General features: G+C 48.0%; 1 protein-coding gene across 3 annotated transcripts in view; it reads right to left on the bottom strand.

Annotated features, from left to right (window-relative positions):
* Positions 1–5,654: 5,654 nt before the first annotated feature.
* GPC3 (glypican 3) overlaps positions 5,655–16,973 on the bottom strand; it is a 405,964-nt gene continuing 394,645 nt past the window's right edge. For all 3 annotated transcript variants that reach the window (XM_087860008.1, XM_087860009.1, XM_087860010.1), the window contains one exon: positions 5,655–6,176. In XM_087860008.1, the coding sequence (XP_087716134.1) occupies positions 6,007–6,176 (170 nt within the window). In that variant the 3' untranslated portion in view covers positions 5,655–6,006. The remainder of the gene's footprint in view (positions 6,177–16,973) is intronic.

Raw genomic sequence — 16,973 nt, 5'->3', positions numbered from 1 at the left:
AACCAAACAGTATGAGTGAGGAGAACAATGCTTCTGTTGTGACAGGGAGTCTTCGCGAGGATGATGGAATTCCCGCACCCCGGGTTCCAATTTGTAAGGGCAACATTAAACGTCTTGAAGCAGGCCCTGGCTTGAACGCATTCATTTGGAAAGGCAATGTGTTTTGTTAGATAAGAGATTTTTGTTTTTTAACTGCCACGAGAATAAAAATGAAGATCGGTACAACGAAGTCTGTCCGTATGCACGCAGATTTCCAAACAGCCTTGCCTCCAGCTCCCCGAAGTCGCCGTTTGTGGATTCTGCCCTTTCTGCTGTGTATCTAATGCGATGGACAAGGCTCCGAGTCGGTCCTGACTTGGCACCCACCTTGCTGTGTGACCTTAGGTATGTCTGTCGGCCTCTCTGGGCCTCTGTTTCTATATCTGTAAAATGAAGGCGTGGGAGGATCACGGTGAGGTCAGGACTCCAACGAAGCACAAGAAGTATGACAATTTCATTGCCTAATGGTGTGGAAACTGGAGGTTTTCACCCCAAAAGAAAGCTCTAATTATCATCTGTCTGGAAGAGCTCTTAAACATGTTGTCTCAAACTGAGGCTCCCGCTAAGTGACTCATTTCAGAATCACCTCCAAAACGCTAGGTGGAGACATAACTCGGTGGCAAACGTGACACCTAATTGAGGGCCTCTTTGCTTGGCCAATAGTTCCATGTAGCCTGAGGCAGACCACGTGGCTCATTTGTTTATTTTCTCAACATGTATTTGTTGAGTGCCTACTCTATGGTAGGCCCCTGGACAGATGTTTCTCCTGGAATCCTGTGCCGCCATCTTTCCTCCCTCTTCCTGTCCCTCTCTCCCTTCTTTGACTTTGGTTGTGTTTGTGGCCTCAGGTACAAAGGGTTGAGCTACAGGGGCAGTTCAGTTCATGGTCCATCATCAGAGCTGCTGAAGACGAGCCCCCTCTCTTGCTTTGTTTAACTCCTTCCTCCCACTCGCACACAGAGGCAACCATTTTAATGTGGTCAGTGTGTATCCCTCGGCGTGCATGTATTTTGGGGAAATGTGTGCTGTCCTCTGTGAATATATCTTAATTCGTTTCAATGAAGAGCCTCGGGTGGGATCCACTCTGGACCCGGGTCCTGCTGCTCTGCCTGAGACACTCTTCCCCCCTTGGTAATGTGGACAATGTTGACACTTTCTTCAAGTCATCTCCTATGCTTTCTGCAAACACTGGACAATTCATATCCTTTCTTCTACACTTTCTTCAAGGGTTATATCCCTGACCCACTGACTTCTGCTCTCCCATGCATCCCACGGACACCCTTATTATAACTTTTATATTGTACCGTGACTAACTTTGTTTTTAAGATTTTATTTTCACGTCATCTCTACACCCAGCGTGGGGCTCAAACTCACAACCCCATGATCAAGAGTTGCGCGTTCCACCAACCAAGCCAGCCGGGCGCCCCCTGTACCATGATTTCTTGCCTGTCTCCTTCAATACATGTGAATGAAACCCACATGACACAGGGTCTGGCACAAAGCTTTGTTCAATAAATACTTCTATAATGAATATTGGGTTCATCAAACACTTATTGAACACCAACTGTATGCCAGCCCTGTACTCTACTTTTAACGTGAATCAGCCAATGTCGATATATTTATTTCTAAATATATAAAAGTGAATGAAAAGCAATGAGCTGATTTTGTTGGTTCCTTAGCAGACCTGTATCCAGACTAGGGCTATGTCCTTCCAAGAGATACTATCTTCAAATTCTCTAGAACTTTTCTTTGGGAAAAAACCCTCCATAGCCCATAGCGCATTCCTTGGAATCTTCTCAGGAAGGCCTTTGTTTCCTGAAGGCAGATTTGATTTTTGGAAACAGCTAAAAGCCACTTGGCAGCAAACCTCGTGAATGAGGTGGGTGACGAAGCTGAAGAACATTATTTTTGGTTCCAAACAAGGTGTGACTATAAAGAAATGAGGCTAATTTTTGTATATGGTACATAAACTGGCTCTAAAGCAATTTCAAAAGAGGACTTTCAAACATGTGGCCTTGGCAAGAAAAAAATGTCTCCAACCTAGTACACACACACACACTCACACCACACACACACATACTCTCCCTCTCTCACACACACACACTCTCTCTCTTTCTCTCTCTCTCTCACACACACACACACACACACACACACACACACACACATACTCTCCCTCTCTCACACACACACTCTCTCTCTTTCTCTCTCTCTCTCTCTCTCACACACACACACACACACACACACACACACACGATGTATAGTGTCTGCCCCAATACACAGACAAGTAAAATAAAAAATCCTTGGAATTCAGTTTTAAAAAATCAACTACACAAGTTTGGGATAGAAGAGACCCGGCTTGGCCGCCATTGTTGCAAAAACATCTGGGGGTTTCAGTTGGCCCCACGCTCATCTTTCACGCAGAGCGTACCGCGGCTTCTGAGCGAGCGTCCGAGCTCTAGGACCGCTCTGGTGGAGGTCTTGGGCTGCTGTGGAGACATAAGCACCCAGGCTCCATTGTGCGCGGGCTCCCGCGGCCCCGTGGGCTCAGCGAGCAGCAGCACAGCACACGAGGACCACGGACTCGCTGGAGCGCGGGGCAGGGCTGAAGGGGCCGAGGGAGCTGTTTGGAACAACAACAAGAAAACAAATCCAGAAAGGGGCAAGAGTCCGTGACTGAAAACTACTCATGTTGGCCGCTCTGGATGAGCCGGGACCCGAGGGTGAAAATTCGAGGAAGGCAGATTTAGGATTAACCTAATAAAGCCTGATTCATATTATGGAATTGTATGTCTGGTATAATCTCATGGATGTGAATATACATATACAGAGAAAGAAAGCCTAGAAGGATATAGATAAAATATTTAATAGTAAATATCTACGGTGATGGAATTATGGGATACATGTCATTTTTAAAACTTTATATAATGCTCTATTATTAGAATTTTTATTACCTATTGTATTGCTTTTGAATAAAACATATCTGCTAAAAATTGGAGGTGTCCAGGAACCGAATGGTCTGCTCTATGAGCCAGTGAGAGCCTTGCCCCAGGCAGTCATCAAACAAAGATGGTGGGATGAGCCAGCAGGTGTTTTCCAGCCTAGGGATTACACAGGTTATTCCCTGATTTAACCTTGTTCAAATACCAGAGACGAGTTGCTGAAGGTTCACACGTGCATTCAAATGAGAAGGAGGCCTGGAAACTTCCAGCACGATGGGGCAACTTCCCAGCTGCCAGGCTTATTCTAAGGACAAAACAGTCATTTTACCATAATTCACGTGTAGGAAGTTTAAATCAGAGGGTAGAATAAAAAGTTCAAAAATGAAAAGCCAGTAACTAGCTGTGAAACTGGATTCTGAACGAGAGGAAGAAAAAATACAGAAGGGCAGGGAAAGGCATGGATGGAAAGTGAAGAGACCGGCTATTGGGTGGAATAAAGCGTCAATAAAAGACGGTGGAGCATCCCTGGTTTGTAACGGGGTATGTTTACCCTTTTTTATCCCGACCATTTAGCTGAAGCCAGCAGGCCATGCGTATCCCAGAAGAGGTGTCCTCTGCCCCTACCACTCAGCCTTGATGGACCCAAGCTGGCAGACAGTGTACCAAGGCATCAGACACACTGGCTGGCTAGGGCCATGTTCTGGGCACTGAAGTATGTCAAATATGGCCCCAGGCTGGCGAAGTCCTGAGAAGCATACGGGAACAGCACATACGTGACCCAGCACCGGGCGAGACAATGATGCTACAAAGGCCTAGGCCTCTTGTCCTGCCTCTCCTCTCTACCGGCGGGAGCCTGCGTGAGATTCTTTCTCTCTCTCTCCTTCTGCCCCTCCACCTCCCTTTTGAAAAATAAAATAATAAAATAAAATCTAAAAAAATAAATACATAAAAACAACAAAAGCTGATAATCCCTTTCACCTTCCAGAGAGGAGGAACGGACTTTAGAACAGTCCTCTACTGCCTGCAGGCATAAAACCTGGTCTTGGAACCACAAATTATTTTTGCCACATTAAATAAAAACCTTACTGCAGAATGACAGGGACAATTATTAGGCGAGAAGTTGGCTCTAGCTCTTTCTTCTGGCCCCTGTGTTGTTGTAATATCGCCCTCCTGGGCCCGGGAGCAAACCTGCCCAGTATTTAGGTTTCCTGAATCCAAGAACAAAGATGTGTACAAATTCCATTCAAACACAGGAATAACGATGGTTTGAAAAACAAAGATAATTCCCTTTCCAGTCTTACCAACCGCTACAAATCACTGAAATCATATTAACAAATACAACTGATTGTAGTCTTCAGCGAAAGCAACGGAAGGAAACACTAAGCCAAACATTTCCAATTTGTGTTTGTGAGAATTTCTGCAGAGGATGAAAATAAATATTGGAGCCCTGTGGTCCGCAGGAGACCCTGTCAGAAGCATGTTGGTGACAGCAGGAGGGGGGAATGATACGTTGTGAGAAATGACACCTTCTGCATCCTGCATGGTGACCTCTGGCCATTGGACAGAAATTGGAGATCCTTGCTGGGACCACCTTCTAGAATCAAAGGGGACTCTCCGGTTCCTTCCTTGACCTTTGTTCGTGTTCCTTCACAGTGGCTCACCCTCTCTTTCTCATACTCATTCAGCCTCTCCCGTCCTTGCCTCAGGTAGGAGTGGAGTTCCTGCTCATTGGAAAGAATCAATAACGTTTCTGTTGACCTGACCTGGCAAAGGAGCCATATGCTAGGCATTGTAACAGCGGCAAGTTGGTTATTCCTGAAGCTCTTTGGCAGCAGCACGTCCGGGTATCAGCACTGGCGCCATGATGGTTTGCGATGTTGCATCTGTAAGACCCAGATTTCTGTGGGAACACCAGCCGACAGTCGACAAAGAGCTGGTATGGCGTGTTGGCGCCAGACTGTCCACTCTGGGAGAATGGGGATCAAATCGGTTTGGATTTCTCCTGCCTCCAGCGTCTGGTATGGTACCTGACATGCAACGGGTACACAAAACCGCATTGCCGAGGAAACAAGTGTTGGATAAACTCACCCGTAGCCAAGAGTGAACGTGGTCACTTCCTAGAAATCATGGCTTTCCCGATGCCCACCTTTGTGGCCTGACCCAGGGCGACTGCTGGCCCTGCCATGGGCATGTCCCTGGAGAAGGGTGACAGACGACAAGCCCAAGACAGCAGCAGAGAAGCTTGGGAGTTAGTTCTTTGCACAATTACTCTTTCTTGGGCCCACATCTCTGGGTTGGGGGAAGGAAGGATGGTAATCGTGTGATTGAACGTGACCCACACGGATGGTTTCTCTTTGGGTGAAGTGTTTTCAGCAAAGAGAAATTTGTAAAAACAGACAGGTGAAATTTTTGGGATACCTTTTGTTCATTGGCAAGAATGCTCTAACTCAAGATTTCCATGGGAAATTATGCACTGGGAGGGTGTTGGGGGGGGCTTTGACCAGGGCTCGGGGCCAGGACTGATACCCCACCAACAGGTTGGCAGGGGGGTAGGGTTGAAGGACCTCATTGATGCCTGATGGGATTTTTCCCCATACTGAACAGAAAGCTGGGCAAGGGGGAGGAAAAGCACTGTGTGGTCATCATAAACGAGGGCTTACAAAAAAAGACCCAATGCACTTTTATTTGAACATTTATTTATTTTTTTTCCAAAGAAATCCATGCAAAGGGAAAGAGAGAAAGAGAAAGGGAGACATGGTAACCATGTTCTAGCAACAAAACATAGGAAAATACTTTGGCACAACTTGAGTTTTTTTCTTTGCAAAAAGACGATCTACACTACCACTAATATCTACCTTCCTCAAAGACACCATTGATTTTCGAAAACACAACACATGGCTGGTCTTCTACTTAACGGCTGGAGGAGGTATACAAGATAAAAAAATAGAGAAAAATAAGAAGGTGGCTCCCTTTAGAGAGGAAGGCCACAGGGTGCCGCCGGGCAGCACGGCCGCCACGCACTGGGAAGTCAGTGCACCAGCAGGAAGAAGCCCGCCACAGAGATGGCCAAGCTGGTAAGAACCTTCAGCGGGGAGTGGCCATTCCCCAGGTTATGGGAGTCCGCTATCTCGTTGTCCTTCTGGTTCACGGGCTGCTTGCTTCCAGGCACGTCATCCACATCCAGATCATAAGCCAGTTCTGCCGAAAGAAAAGAAGCATTTGAAATTGGGGATGACTCCCCGGCATCGGGTGTCCGCCAGTCATGGCTCAGGCGTTGGTCTGGACTGCCGGGGTGCCCCGGCTTCCGTGGAAAGGAAGGCCACCGGCTGAGGAGCCAGGGCTGTGGGGGGGGGTGGACCCCCCCCAAGCCAGAGGAAGGAGATGGCCTGAGGGGCTCCTTCCCAAGGTCGCACCAACTGGCAGAGGCTGGCTACCCCCCTTGGCCCTTTGGCTCCCCCCACCCACACCCTAGGGGGCAGGTGGGAAGCTCTGAGCCATGTCCCCCGAGGCAAGGCTGTGCTTGAAGCTCCCTTTCCTCCAATCTCACTGGTATTGAAATGGAAGGTGCTGGGTGGGTGACTCTGTGTGTGCCTTTGTGTGTCTGTGTGTCCGTGGGGCAAGGGACGTTGTAGACCCCCAGTGTGCCTCTCCCGGGCCCTGCGCCGCACAGACTTTCTCCTGGAAACCTCGCTTGAATTAGAGTTGAGGATAGGATAGTTTGCCATTGAAAGTTGTGTTATTTTTCCCAAATACTTCTTCTTTGATTTATGTCGTCTTTTCACACCACCCCCCCTTAAACACACACGCACAGAGCAAAATCGATCTAATGCATAGCATTTAAACTGCTACGAAGCAAAGACCAAGAAGAGGCCGATGGGTAAGGGTTTTCCTTCTTTGACCACCCACCACTTATGACATATGTTCATGGTTCTGAAAAGAAATTGGGGTGTTGGCACTGGCCTAACATGAACGTCTCTCCGAAGGCAAGTCTGAATAGATGGTGGTTTGTCAGGAAATGCAAGATGGCCAGCCCTGGCCCAGAGGGCAGCTTCCTTCAGCTTTGTTTTTCCAGATTTAGAACTCGGATCGACTCTCTTGGCTTTTCTAGACTCAGTCGCCAACGTTTCTATTTCAATAGCTTGGGAAGGCGGTGTGATGTGAGTGCCCTCACCAGCCAACTGTCCTGCGGCCAGTGGAGCCGGAAGGATCCCTCGGGGACACTGAGATACAGGGCAACAGGCACAGAGGAATGACTGGGATTCTACAGAGGGGAGGAAGGAAGGGGAAGGAAGGGCTCCTCTTACAAGGGATGAAACACTCAGTAAGTCACAGGAAGAAAGTGTGAGGACTCAGCTGGCCCAGGACACACGCAGGGCAGGGCCCGGGACCAGGGCCGCTCCGAGGCTGGCAATGGTTAGAGCAGGCAGCAAGGTCAAGGTGATCAAAGCCAGGGGGATCACACAATGCTCCTTTTCCAAAAGGGCTACCGTAGTTTCCACTTGCCCAGCAATGACGAGGGAACCAAATGTACTGGGCCTCAACTGGAAAAAGATACCATATCCAGCATAAGGTGATATATCAAGGTTTCTTGAATTGCACATATTTGATTACTATACAGAACAACTTTTTCTCTTAGTTGACTGATTACATTTCTTAATGCATGACAGTTCATATCCTTTGCCTTTGTACCTGATGGGTATTAAGGTTTTTCCTCTTAATTTGAATATATATTTTATTGATACCTTTGTCATATTAAATACAATGTTTCTATTTTGTGGTTAACTACAATTAGTTTTCGTTGCTGTACAAAGAAATCATGTCCTACCTTTTAATACATATGAGTCTGACTACATTTAGCTTCTCTAAAGCTGAGAAAGTTGTTCTCCCGGAGTTCCAAGAAGAATTCAAATCAAATTTTCCAGAGAACCCTCTTACCCAGGGAAAAGTGACTCGGCCAAGTCTAGTCTGGATTCCCTCTTCCCATAAGATAAATACACACAAAGAAAAGAAAGAGAAGAGGAGAACAAAGAGCTGCGCTCTATTTGGAAGTCAGACCTCTTTCTCAGCAAGGTGAACTATTCGCAGCGCACAAGCGAAGGCCGGGGTCAGCACAGGCTCAGGTCCCGATCGGATTTCACCAAAGTTGAGACCACATATGGCTCTAGCTGTTGAAAGCCCAGCCTTGAGTTGCAAGGCAACTTCTCAACTTAAATGCAGAGGAGTATTTTTAGGGTTGACCTGAACGAGCGAACTCTTAGCCTTGCTTTCGGATTCCTTTTCCGGATATTCCCCTTGCCCAACGTCAGGATGAAACAACATCTATTCATGTTACCACTCAGCCCCTGTGCTATTTATCTTGCTCTCCAAATAATCCGCAAACACTGGACTGTTTCGCGTACTAGAGCGGTTACGCTATACCTAGCAGATGCTAAGCCCAGAAGTTTCGAATCTCCTTTGCCACCAAAGACATCGTTTGTTATTTCTATCTCTTGGGCCCTATGTTTTGGAATTATAAAAATGACGACCAGTTCCCGAGTCCTCATTGTGGGCCAGGCACTGTGCTAAGCTATTTATATACATTATCTCATTTAATTCAACCTTCTCAACAATGTTGCCAGGTAGGCATTATAATTCCCATTTTATTGACAAGGAAGCTCCAAATCAGATTCCTTTTTTGGCCCATATTTACACAACTGGTGATAGAGGGGCTGTCTGAACGCAGGTCCAACTCTGAGCCTCACAGGAAGCTGTACCATCTCTTGAACAATTTTGTATACCATAAACTGTAGTGATTAAGAAGTAATGGATTTTTTCCTTGAAAAAAAAAAAGCCGCCTTGATTAGTAAAATATATATTGCCAAAGAGAACTCAAGAGCATGAGAAAAGTCAATGTTTCCACATAAAAGTGATCACGTACTTGACTGAGTAGCCTTATTAAGCTTTGTGGAATTCTGAAAAGAGCTCTGGGTTTGGGGACTGAGAATGGAAATTATGTCCCTTCCATTTCCCTGAAGAAATCAGCAGTAGGCCACCATCATGGAATTGGAGACAAAGGGGACAGCTTAGCATGACAATGAAACACTCCGGAGACAGAGGAAATAGGGTTTTGGTCAAAGGTAAATGTGGATATACTCCTGGACAGGGAAAATACACCCAATTTAATTCAACAAACTTAATGGTAGCCTACAATGTCCCAAGCGTCGATCTAGAAGGCTGGAGAAAGACTTAATGCCTGCCTTCAGGAATCCCACACTCTGACAAGGAAAACAGACCAACAGAGAAACCAACTAGACACTCGGCAGAAGGTAGTAAGGGCTCAGATAAAGGCACAAGCAAAACACCGCAGGGAGAGAAAAATTCCAAACAGAAGAATCTGAGAAGAGTTCTCAGAACAACTGGGATATGGTCGACACCATGAAGGATGGGTGGGACCACGGCAGAGTAGAAGGAGACGCTTGTTCATTTCAGGCAGGGGGCTCAGATTGAGCAAAACCGTCAGTCTCAGAGAGTGTAGGCAGTGCATGCTCAGTAGAAACAAGCAGCCTCTATGATGGGAGGGAACCTAGGGTGTGTGTTGCATGGTGGGTGACGAGAGGTAAAGCAGGAAGGACAAATAAGGGCCAAATCATGGTGGATTGGAAATGCTAAGACTTTACTCTGTGGGCAATAGGGAGCCACTGAAGGTTTTTAAGTAAGAAACTCACACAACCTGATTGGTGTTTTTTAGAAAGATCTTTGTTAACAGTTTGGAGGATAGCCCTAAGTGGGAGAGACTTGTCAGACATCTTGTCTTAGAAAAAAAACAAGAAGCCTGTGGGAACAGTATTTGGGGATCAGCCAGTAGCAAATATAATTTTTTTTAGAAAAAAAACCTACAAAGGAGCTAAATCTACACCAAATCAAAACTTTTTCATTTTGCTACAAACCAGATCTATTATGGGAATCATCTTAAACCATTCTCTTTTAAGTCATTCATATTTTTGTGTTTATCAGTGACTTTCCAGAACATATCTTTGCTGTATTAGGTACATACTGTAAAACGCACATAAATTGTTTGTTGATTGTCAGTGAGAACCATTCGGGCCAGCAAGGAGATTTGCCTACAGAATCCAAAAATCAGAACCATTCGGGCCAGCAAGGAGATTTTCCTACAAAATCCAAAAATCGGTTTCTATTTGTAATCAGTTCGCCTATACCCAGAGGGTAGACCCAACAATCTATACTATTTACATACTCAGCTTAGTGCCGCACGTTAGATACTCTCTTTATATTTATTTCTTTATTCACATTGGAACACCCATCACTGAGGTATTTTTATCTTATGTGCAACGAGTTGGCATGAAGGTAGGTATCTTGAAAGGATATCAAGGAAGGGCATGTAATCCAACTTAATGAAGGCCATTTCCTTCGAGTACCGATGGACACACCAACGGACACACTGACGGCACATAACGAGGCCATATTTCTGGATCAGATCGTACCCGTTCGAGCAGACATGGCAAGAACAAGAACCCTGGCCGAATCTCTTGCTCTTTTGGATGCACAGAGGCAAAAAAAAGTCTTTTTTTTTTTTAAGTAAGCTCTACACCCGATGTGGGGCTCAAACTCACAGCCTAGAGATCAAGAGCTGCACGTTCCACCAGCTAAGCCAGCCAGCTGCTCCTAGATAATCCCTTTAAAATAATCATCAGTCATCAAGGTCTGCACTTTGTGTTGAAAAGTTTTCCTGACGGGTGGCTGGGTGGATCCCTCGGTTAAGTATCTGCCTTCGGCTCAGGTCATGGTCCCAGGGTCCTGAGATGGAGCCCCGCGTCAGGCTCCCTGCTCAGCCAGGAGTCGGCTTCTCCCTCTCCCTCTGTGTGTGCTCTCTCTCTCTCTCTAGCGCTCTCTCTCAATAAATAAATAAAATCTTTGAAAAAAATTTAAAAAAAGAAAAGTTTTTCTGAGTTGGGCAAAGCACTGTGTGGGGAACCCTCCAGCCTTAGTTATCCAGAGTGGCCTAGGTGAGCTCCCAGGGAAGGCTGTCCCATTCTCAGAGTCTGGAGCCCTGGGCTCCGGGCCCGGCTCAGCCACTGTCTGACTATTTCATCTTGGGCAAGTCATTTCCCTCTACTCTGGACTTCGTTCATTCTATCTGCTCCAATCAGGGCGTTGGGCCAGAAGAACTCTGCGTGTCTTTCCAGCGTGAGTTCTCTCAGATTCCCAGGCTCTGGGGGCCCAGGGAGGGACACAGTGTGCTGCCGGCTGCAGTCTTTCCTCCACTCACAGCAGCCCAGGGGCCGTCCCCCGCAGGACCCTCTAGAAACAAGGGTGGCAATCAACTGCTTCTCTTGGACTGTTCATCAGCTACCGAATTCTGACTCCTCTGTCTTCTTGAGCTGATCTAATCTCAGATAAGAGACGCTGGCATTAAATAAATCTGCACGGGACTGTTTGGCTTTTCTTGAAATCCTGGCAGAATAACTTGCCCCAAGGCCCATGCACACAGAGTTTGGGGGAGAAGTTGCCGGACCCGGGGCACATCAAGAGGGCAGACACAGGCAGCCAGAGAGGGTCTGCCAGCCAGTGAGACGAGCCTGAGAGCCCTTCCAAAGCCGCTGGAGTCTTGGGTGCATAATAGGGATGCAGATGCAGGCCCTCCGATGGGGGGGGGCATCAGGAAGGTGGTGCGTGGCCAGGGGGGCCTCGCCCGCACCAGCAGGCAGACCTCGCGGGCCAGCCTGAAAGGAGAGCTGGTAGCAGGGGAGAGAATGTTGCTCTTGAGCCAAGCACGGGGGTTTCTTCCTTGCTACGCCTGTGCCGGCAGATGGCTCCGATCCGGCCCTAATATAGAAACAGAGCAATACTGCTAGCCCCGCGGTTCGCGTTTGCTGGGTACAGTTGGCTCCCAAGACATACGAAATCTGTGAAACACGAAATACGTGAAACCTTCAGTACGTTGCTTGGCAGACCCCAGAGGCTGAAAGCGGGGAAATCTCTGGAGGAATCGTGTGCCTTGCACCACTGCTCACTCCGCTGCCCATTCCCACAGACGCCCTCGGGCGCTGCCATTCACGCTGGAGTCCCACACAGATCTCGGGTTCCGTGCCCGCCCCGTCCACACCACCCTCCGCCTGCCACTTCAACCCCTGCTCCTTTGTGAACTTTCAGGTGTGAAATGACTCCTTGGACTTGAAAGCAGAAGAGAGTGACTTTGCTAATGACCCTGGCGTCTCTGGGAGTCTAGATTTTCTTCTTCATAGATCAGACGAGAGGAAGCTGGCACCCTCGGGGCCTCTGGGTTTTAATTGCTCTAGTGGGACTCCTTTCAGAATGGGCCCATTTCACAATGCGCTTTCTTGACAAACAAGGGAGCTGCCGATTTTGCAGCCTGTAAATTCTGGGAAGAACCCGCCGGCCTCTCCCAGAAGACGGCTGGGCAATGAGATGCCCACTTCATTTCCTACAGCCAATTCCAGCCCGCAAGCCTCCTCTGGGCTGGTGAACAACCGCGGCGGTTTCCCCAGTGGTATGGGCACGGCCTCTCCTCTTAGAGGCCTGTGTGGTTCAGGCCGGGGTATGTGCCTCTTCAGGTTACACTGCAGGGGGCCGTGGGTGCAGGAAGCCGGGGCCTGCTTCCTCCTCAACATACGGGGGAGCATACCCCGTTTTATACAAAACATGCAAGGCTGTATGATGGAGGAGAAATGCGCTCTTTGCAGACTCGTTTAAGACTTCATACAGCAGGGGCGCCTGGGTGGCTCAGTGGTTAAGCGTCTGCCTTTGGCTCAGGGCGTGATCCCGGCGTTCTGGGATTGAGCCCCACATCAGGCTCCTCTGCTGGGAGCCTGCTTCTTCCTCTCCTACTCCCCCTGCTTGTGTTTCCTCTCTCGCTGGCTGTCTCTATCTCTGTTAAATGAATAAATAAAATCTTTAAAAAAAAAAAAAAAAGACTTCATACAGCAGCTCATGTTCACGAGGACCTTCAGGCTATGTCCCAGACCCTCGGGAGCCTCACTGACGTACGGGGTCCTCGGGTAGGAAGGTCTTAAAAGCACTGGTAGGATACTTGGGTCATCTGGGCTTCGTACGCTACCCAACGCTGGACATTCTGACTCACATGTTCCTCATTAATGACTTAAGCTAGGCTTTTCTATGACAACGGCCTTGTCGAGAGGAGAGCACCACAGTAACTGCCCTTACCTGGGGCTCTGACAAAATGGCAGGGCGCCTGGGTGGCCCAGTCGGTTAAACGTCTGACTTCAGCTTGGGTTGTGAGCCTGGGGTCCTGGGATTGAGCCCCATGTGGGGCTCCCTGCTCAGCAGGGCGTCTGCTTCTCCCTCTCCCTCTGCCCCACCCCTTCCCCCACTTGTGCTCTCTCTCTGAAATAAATAAATCTTAAAAAAAAGAAAACTTGGGGCGCCTGGGTGGCTCAGTCATTAAGCGTCTGCCTTCGGCTCAGGGCGTGATCCCGGCGTTCTGGGATCGAGCCCCACATCAGGCTCCTCCACTAGGAGCCTGCTTCTTCGTCTCCCACTCCCGCTGCTTGCGTTTCCTCTCTCACTGGCTGTCTCTCTCTCTGTCAAATAAATAAATAAAATCTTTAAAAAAATTGTACACACCATGTGCCCTCATAAAATATTAATAGAGACTCTAGGGGCACCTGGGTGGCTCAGTCGTTAAGCGTCTGCCTTCGGCCCAGGGCGTAATCCCGGCGCTCTGGGATCGAGCCCCACTTTGGGCTCCTCTGCTGGGAGCCTGCTTCTTCCTCTCCCACTCCCCCTGCTTGTGTCCCCTCTCTCGCTGGCTGTCTCTCTCTCTGTCAAATAAATAAATAAAATCTTAAAAAAAAAAAGAAAAGAAAACTTAAAAACAAAATGGTTTCTAGGGGATTTGACTGCGGCTAGTGCTTCACTATTGCATTTAGCCATTAAGAAAGGAGCAAGCAAAAATATCACTTAATCCCTTTGGAAATTAAAGCATTTTACTATAGAATCTTATTATAACATGGGCCACTACTATACTTTTTTAGGTACATCATGAGTCAAGTCATATTCCCAGAAACAGAACAACTGTGTCCTAGAAACCCTGGCAGCATGAGTGGGTGGTGTGGGCGCCGGCCCTCCTCCACCGGCTCCAGAATTATCATCACCTTCCGCAGGAGTGTCCCGACTCCTCCTCTCGTGTCTACAGACCCTTCTCACCCAGGCTGCCGGACAGCTCCACCGCAATCACGCCTCATCACAGCCTTCCCTGCCCACAGGAGAAATGACCTCACCCCGCGGGACAGAGACACTGTTCGGCAAGCGCCAGGGAGAGGATTTTTGAAGAGAACAGGCTTAGAGAAGGCAAGGGAAGAGAACATTGTAGAGCGGGGAGGGCTAGCAGGGTCCAGGACTTATGGAGAGGTTGAGCAACGTAAGGAACCGAGAAGTGGCCCGAGAGTGTCAACTAGACGGTGATAGACCGTTGGGAGAAGTTCAGTAGGGCGATCGGGCGAAAAAACAGTGTTGGGTGGAGGGAGAAGTGGGAGCTGATATGGGTTCATGGAGTCCTGATCAGCCTTTGGAGAAGCTTGAGAGTAAGTGAAACGAAGCACTGTCAACCTCACCGTGCCCCGGAGACCGAGTCCCAATACCTCACTAGTCTGTACAACCACGCCGCGTGAGAAGGTGCGTCCAGAAAGCAGCTCGAGACAGCCTTTGGAAATGCTGTATTCTCGTGATCCTTGATGCACTCACTGACAACCTCGACTAGACCCTCTGAGACTTGTATACCGATGTTGATAGCCAATGACTCGCAACGGCCAAAGGGTGGAAGCAAGGCAAGTGTTCATCAGTGCATGCACGGATGAACACGACGCAGTACATTGACACGATGCACTATTATTGGGCCACAGAAGGGGACATAGGACACATGCCACAGCATGGCTAAAGCTTGAAAACATGATGCTCAGTGAAAGACGCCACGCACAACCTACCACACAATATGACTCCATCATAGGAAAGGGGCAGAATGGGCGAATCTTGGAAATAGTGGTCATGGTGGCCTAACATGTTGAATGTAATTGATGTTACCGAGTTGTCCACTTAATGGTGTAAATGGCAGGGTTTATGTTATATATATTTTCCCACGATTAAAAAAAAACCTATAGAAACCAAACGATAATGGCATCTGGGGCAAGTCCCAGCTCCTAAAGGGAGTGCGCTGCTATGCTGGTATTTCCCTTTGCAGAGGGCTGTGGGAAAGGACCCCATACCGAAGCACCCACCCCCACACGGCACTCCGTCGGCGCTTTGAAATTCAAGTTGTCCAAAAGAATTAAAACGAATGGCTACTTAGACACTAGCCTAGAATTGCAGATGCGACTCCTCAGTGGGGAATGGCAGAAGAAGGCACTTTACGGCAAGGATTTTTTGTTTTTTATTTTTTTAAGATTTTATTTATTTATTCGACAGAGAGAGAGACAGCCAGTGAGAGAGGGACCACAAGCAGGGGGAGTGGGAGAGGAAGAAGCAGGCTCCCAGCGGAGGAGCCTGATGTGGGGCTCGATCCCAGAACGCCGGGATCACGCCCTGAGCCGAAGGCAGACGCCCAACCACTGTGCCACCCAGGCGCCCCTATGGCAAGGGTTTTAATCGGAGGCTAGCTATATTAATTTTTACCCAAGCTCAGGAAACTTACATTTATTTTTGTGGCTCACACAAATGATGCTAAGCTGAAACCATATTTTAAAAAAATCAATGGGGGCGCGTGGGTAGCGTAGTGGTTAAGCGTCTGCCTTTGGCGCAGTGATCCCAGCGTTCTGGGATCGAGCCCCACTTCGGGCTCCTCTGCTGGGAGCCTGCTTCTTCCTCTTCCACTCTCCCTGCTTGTGTTCCCTCTCTCGCTGGCTGTCTCTCTCTCTGTCAAATAAATAAATAAAATCTTTAAAAAAAATTCAATGAACGGATACACTCTGTCTTCATTTCTTTAACAAACTGAATGGTTTAGATTCACGGAGCTCTGCTTATAATATAAATTTCAGGCATGACGCCGCTACAGAGGTATGTGTCAGTGGGCTTTGAGGATACAGAAGGAAAACAGAAAATGTCACTTATTGTAGCCAAATCCAATTGCTGGTGAGATGTCAGGAGAGTGGGGGAGGGGCCTTGTAGTCCCTCGGAGCCCAGGCTCCAAGACCCTCAATGAAAAGCACCGTGATGGCATTTGGGGCAAGGTTTTATATATACTTGGACGGGAAAACACAATGTGTGATAATCTTCCATTTTTAATAAGCCATGGTGGATCTTACAAAACACATACCCAAGAATTAAAATGCTTGCAATGTCCTGGCCATGGCCAACAGCAGAGAAAATTATTAGTACACTAGCCAGTGGGTCCAAATGGCTCGAGTCCCTGAAAACACTCAGCCTGGCTGTGAGAACATTGCAGGCCAGAAATCAACAGCAGGCAGGTGTCCTCATAAATGAAAGATGAAAAAAAAAAAAAGCTCCTTAAGTTGTAGCATCTGAATTTCTTCCTTAAAAACTCTCCAACTGTGAAATGCCTCCATCATCATCAGTGGGATTTGGGGAATTGTGATTACTTTCCCCTCGGTTTACTTGGAAGAACACATTGTCATACTGGCTCCATCTTCCTACCTTCCCATCTTCGAGTCGGGGTTGTCAGTAAGTCCCCCTTCTCACATTCACCCAGGTGCTCTCGGCCATTTCTTGCTTTTCTTCACCCCTCTCACCTCCCAATCCCCCTGTGGTCCTCAGCGTCCTGGGTGAATAAGAGACCCACTGCTCTCCAATGGCCCACCGCGGTCCAGGAGGCAGGACTCTTCTAGTCTGTGACAGCAGGAACAAGACAACGTTCTCTTCCTAAATCATATCTGTCTCTTCCTCAAAATCCTTTGATGGCTCCCTACTGGATATCTGGATATGGGATCAAGTCCTATTTCCTTAGCACTCACGAGCTTCTCCTCACCTTGTCTTGCTTTCTAGTTTCGACTGCCCACCTAATTCTCC

Source organism: Ursus americanus, chromosome X (assembly GCF_024610735.1).
Source record: "Ursus americanus isolate L20-20 chromosome X, mUrsAme1.1.p, whole genome shotgun sequence".
In the NCBI taxonomy this organism is placed as follows: domain Eukaryota; kingdom Metazoa; phylum Chordata; class Mammalia; order Carnivora; family Ursidae; genus Ursus; species Ursus americanus.
The sequence above is the reverse complement of the archived record's forward strand: the minus strand, read 5'-3'. Positions and strand labels throughout refer to the sequence as shown.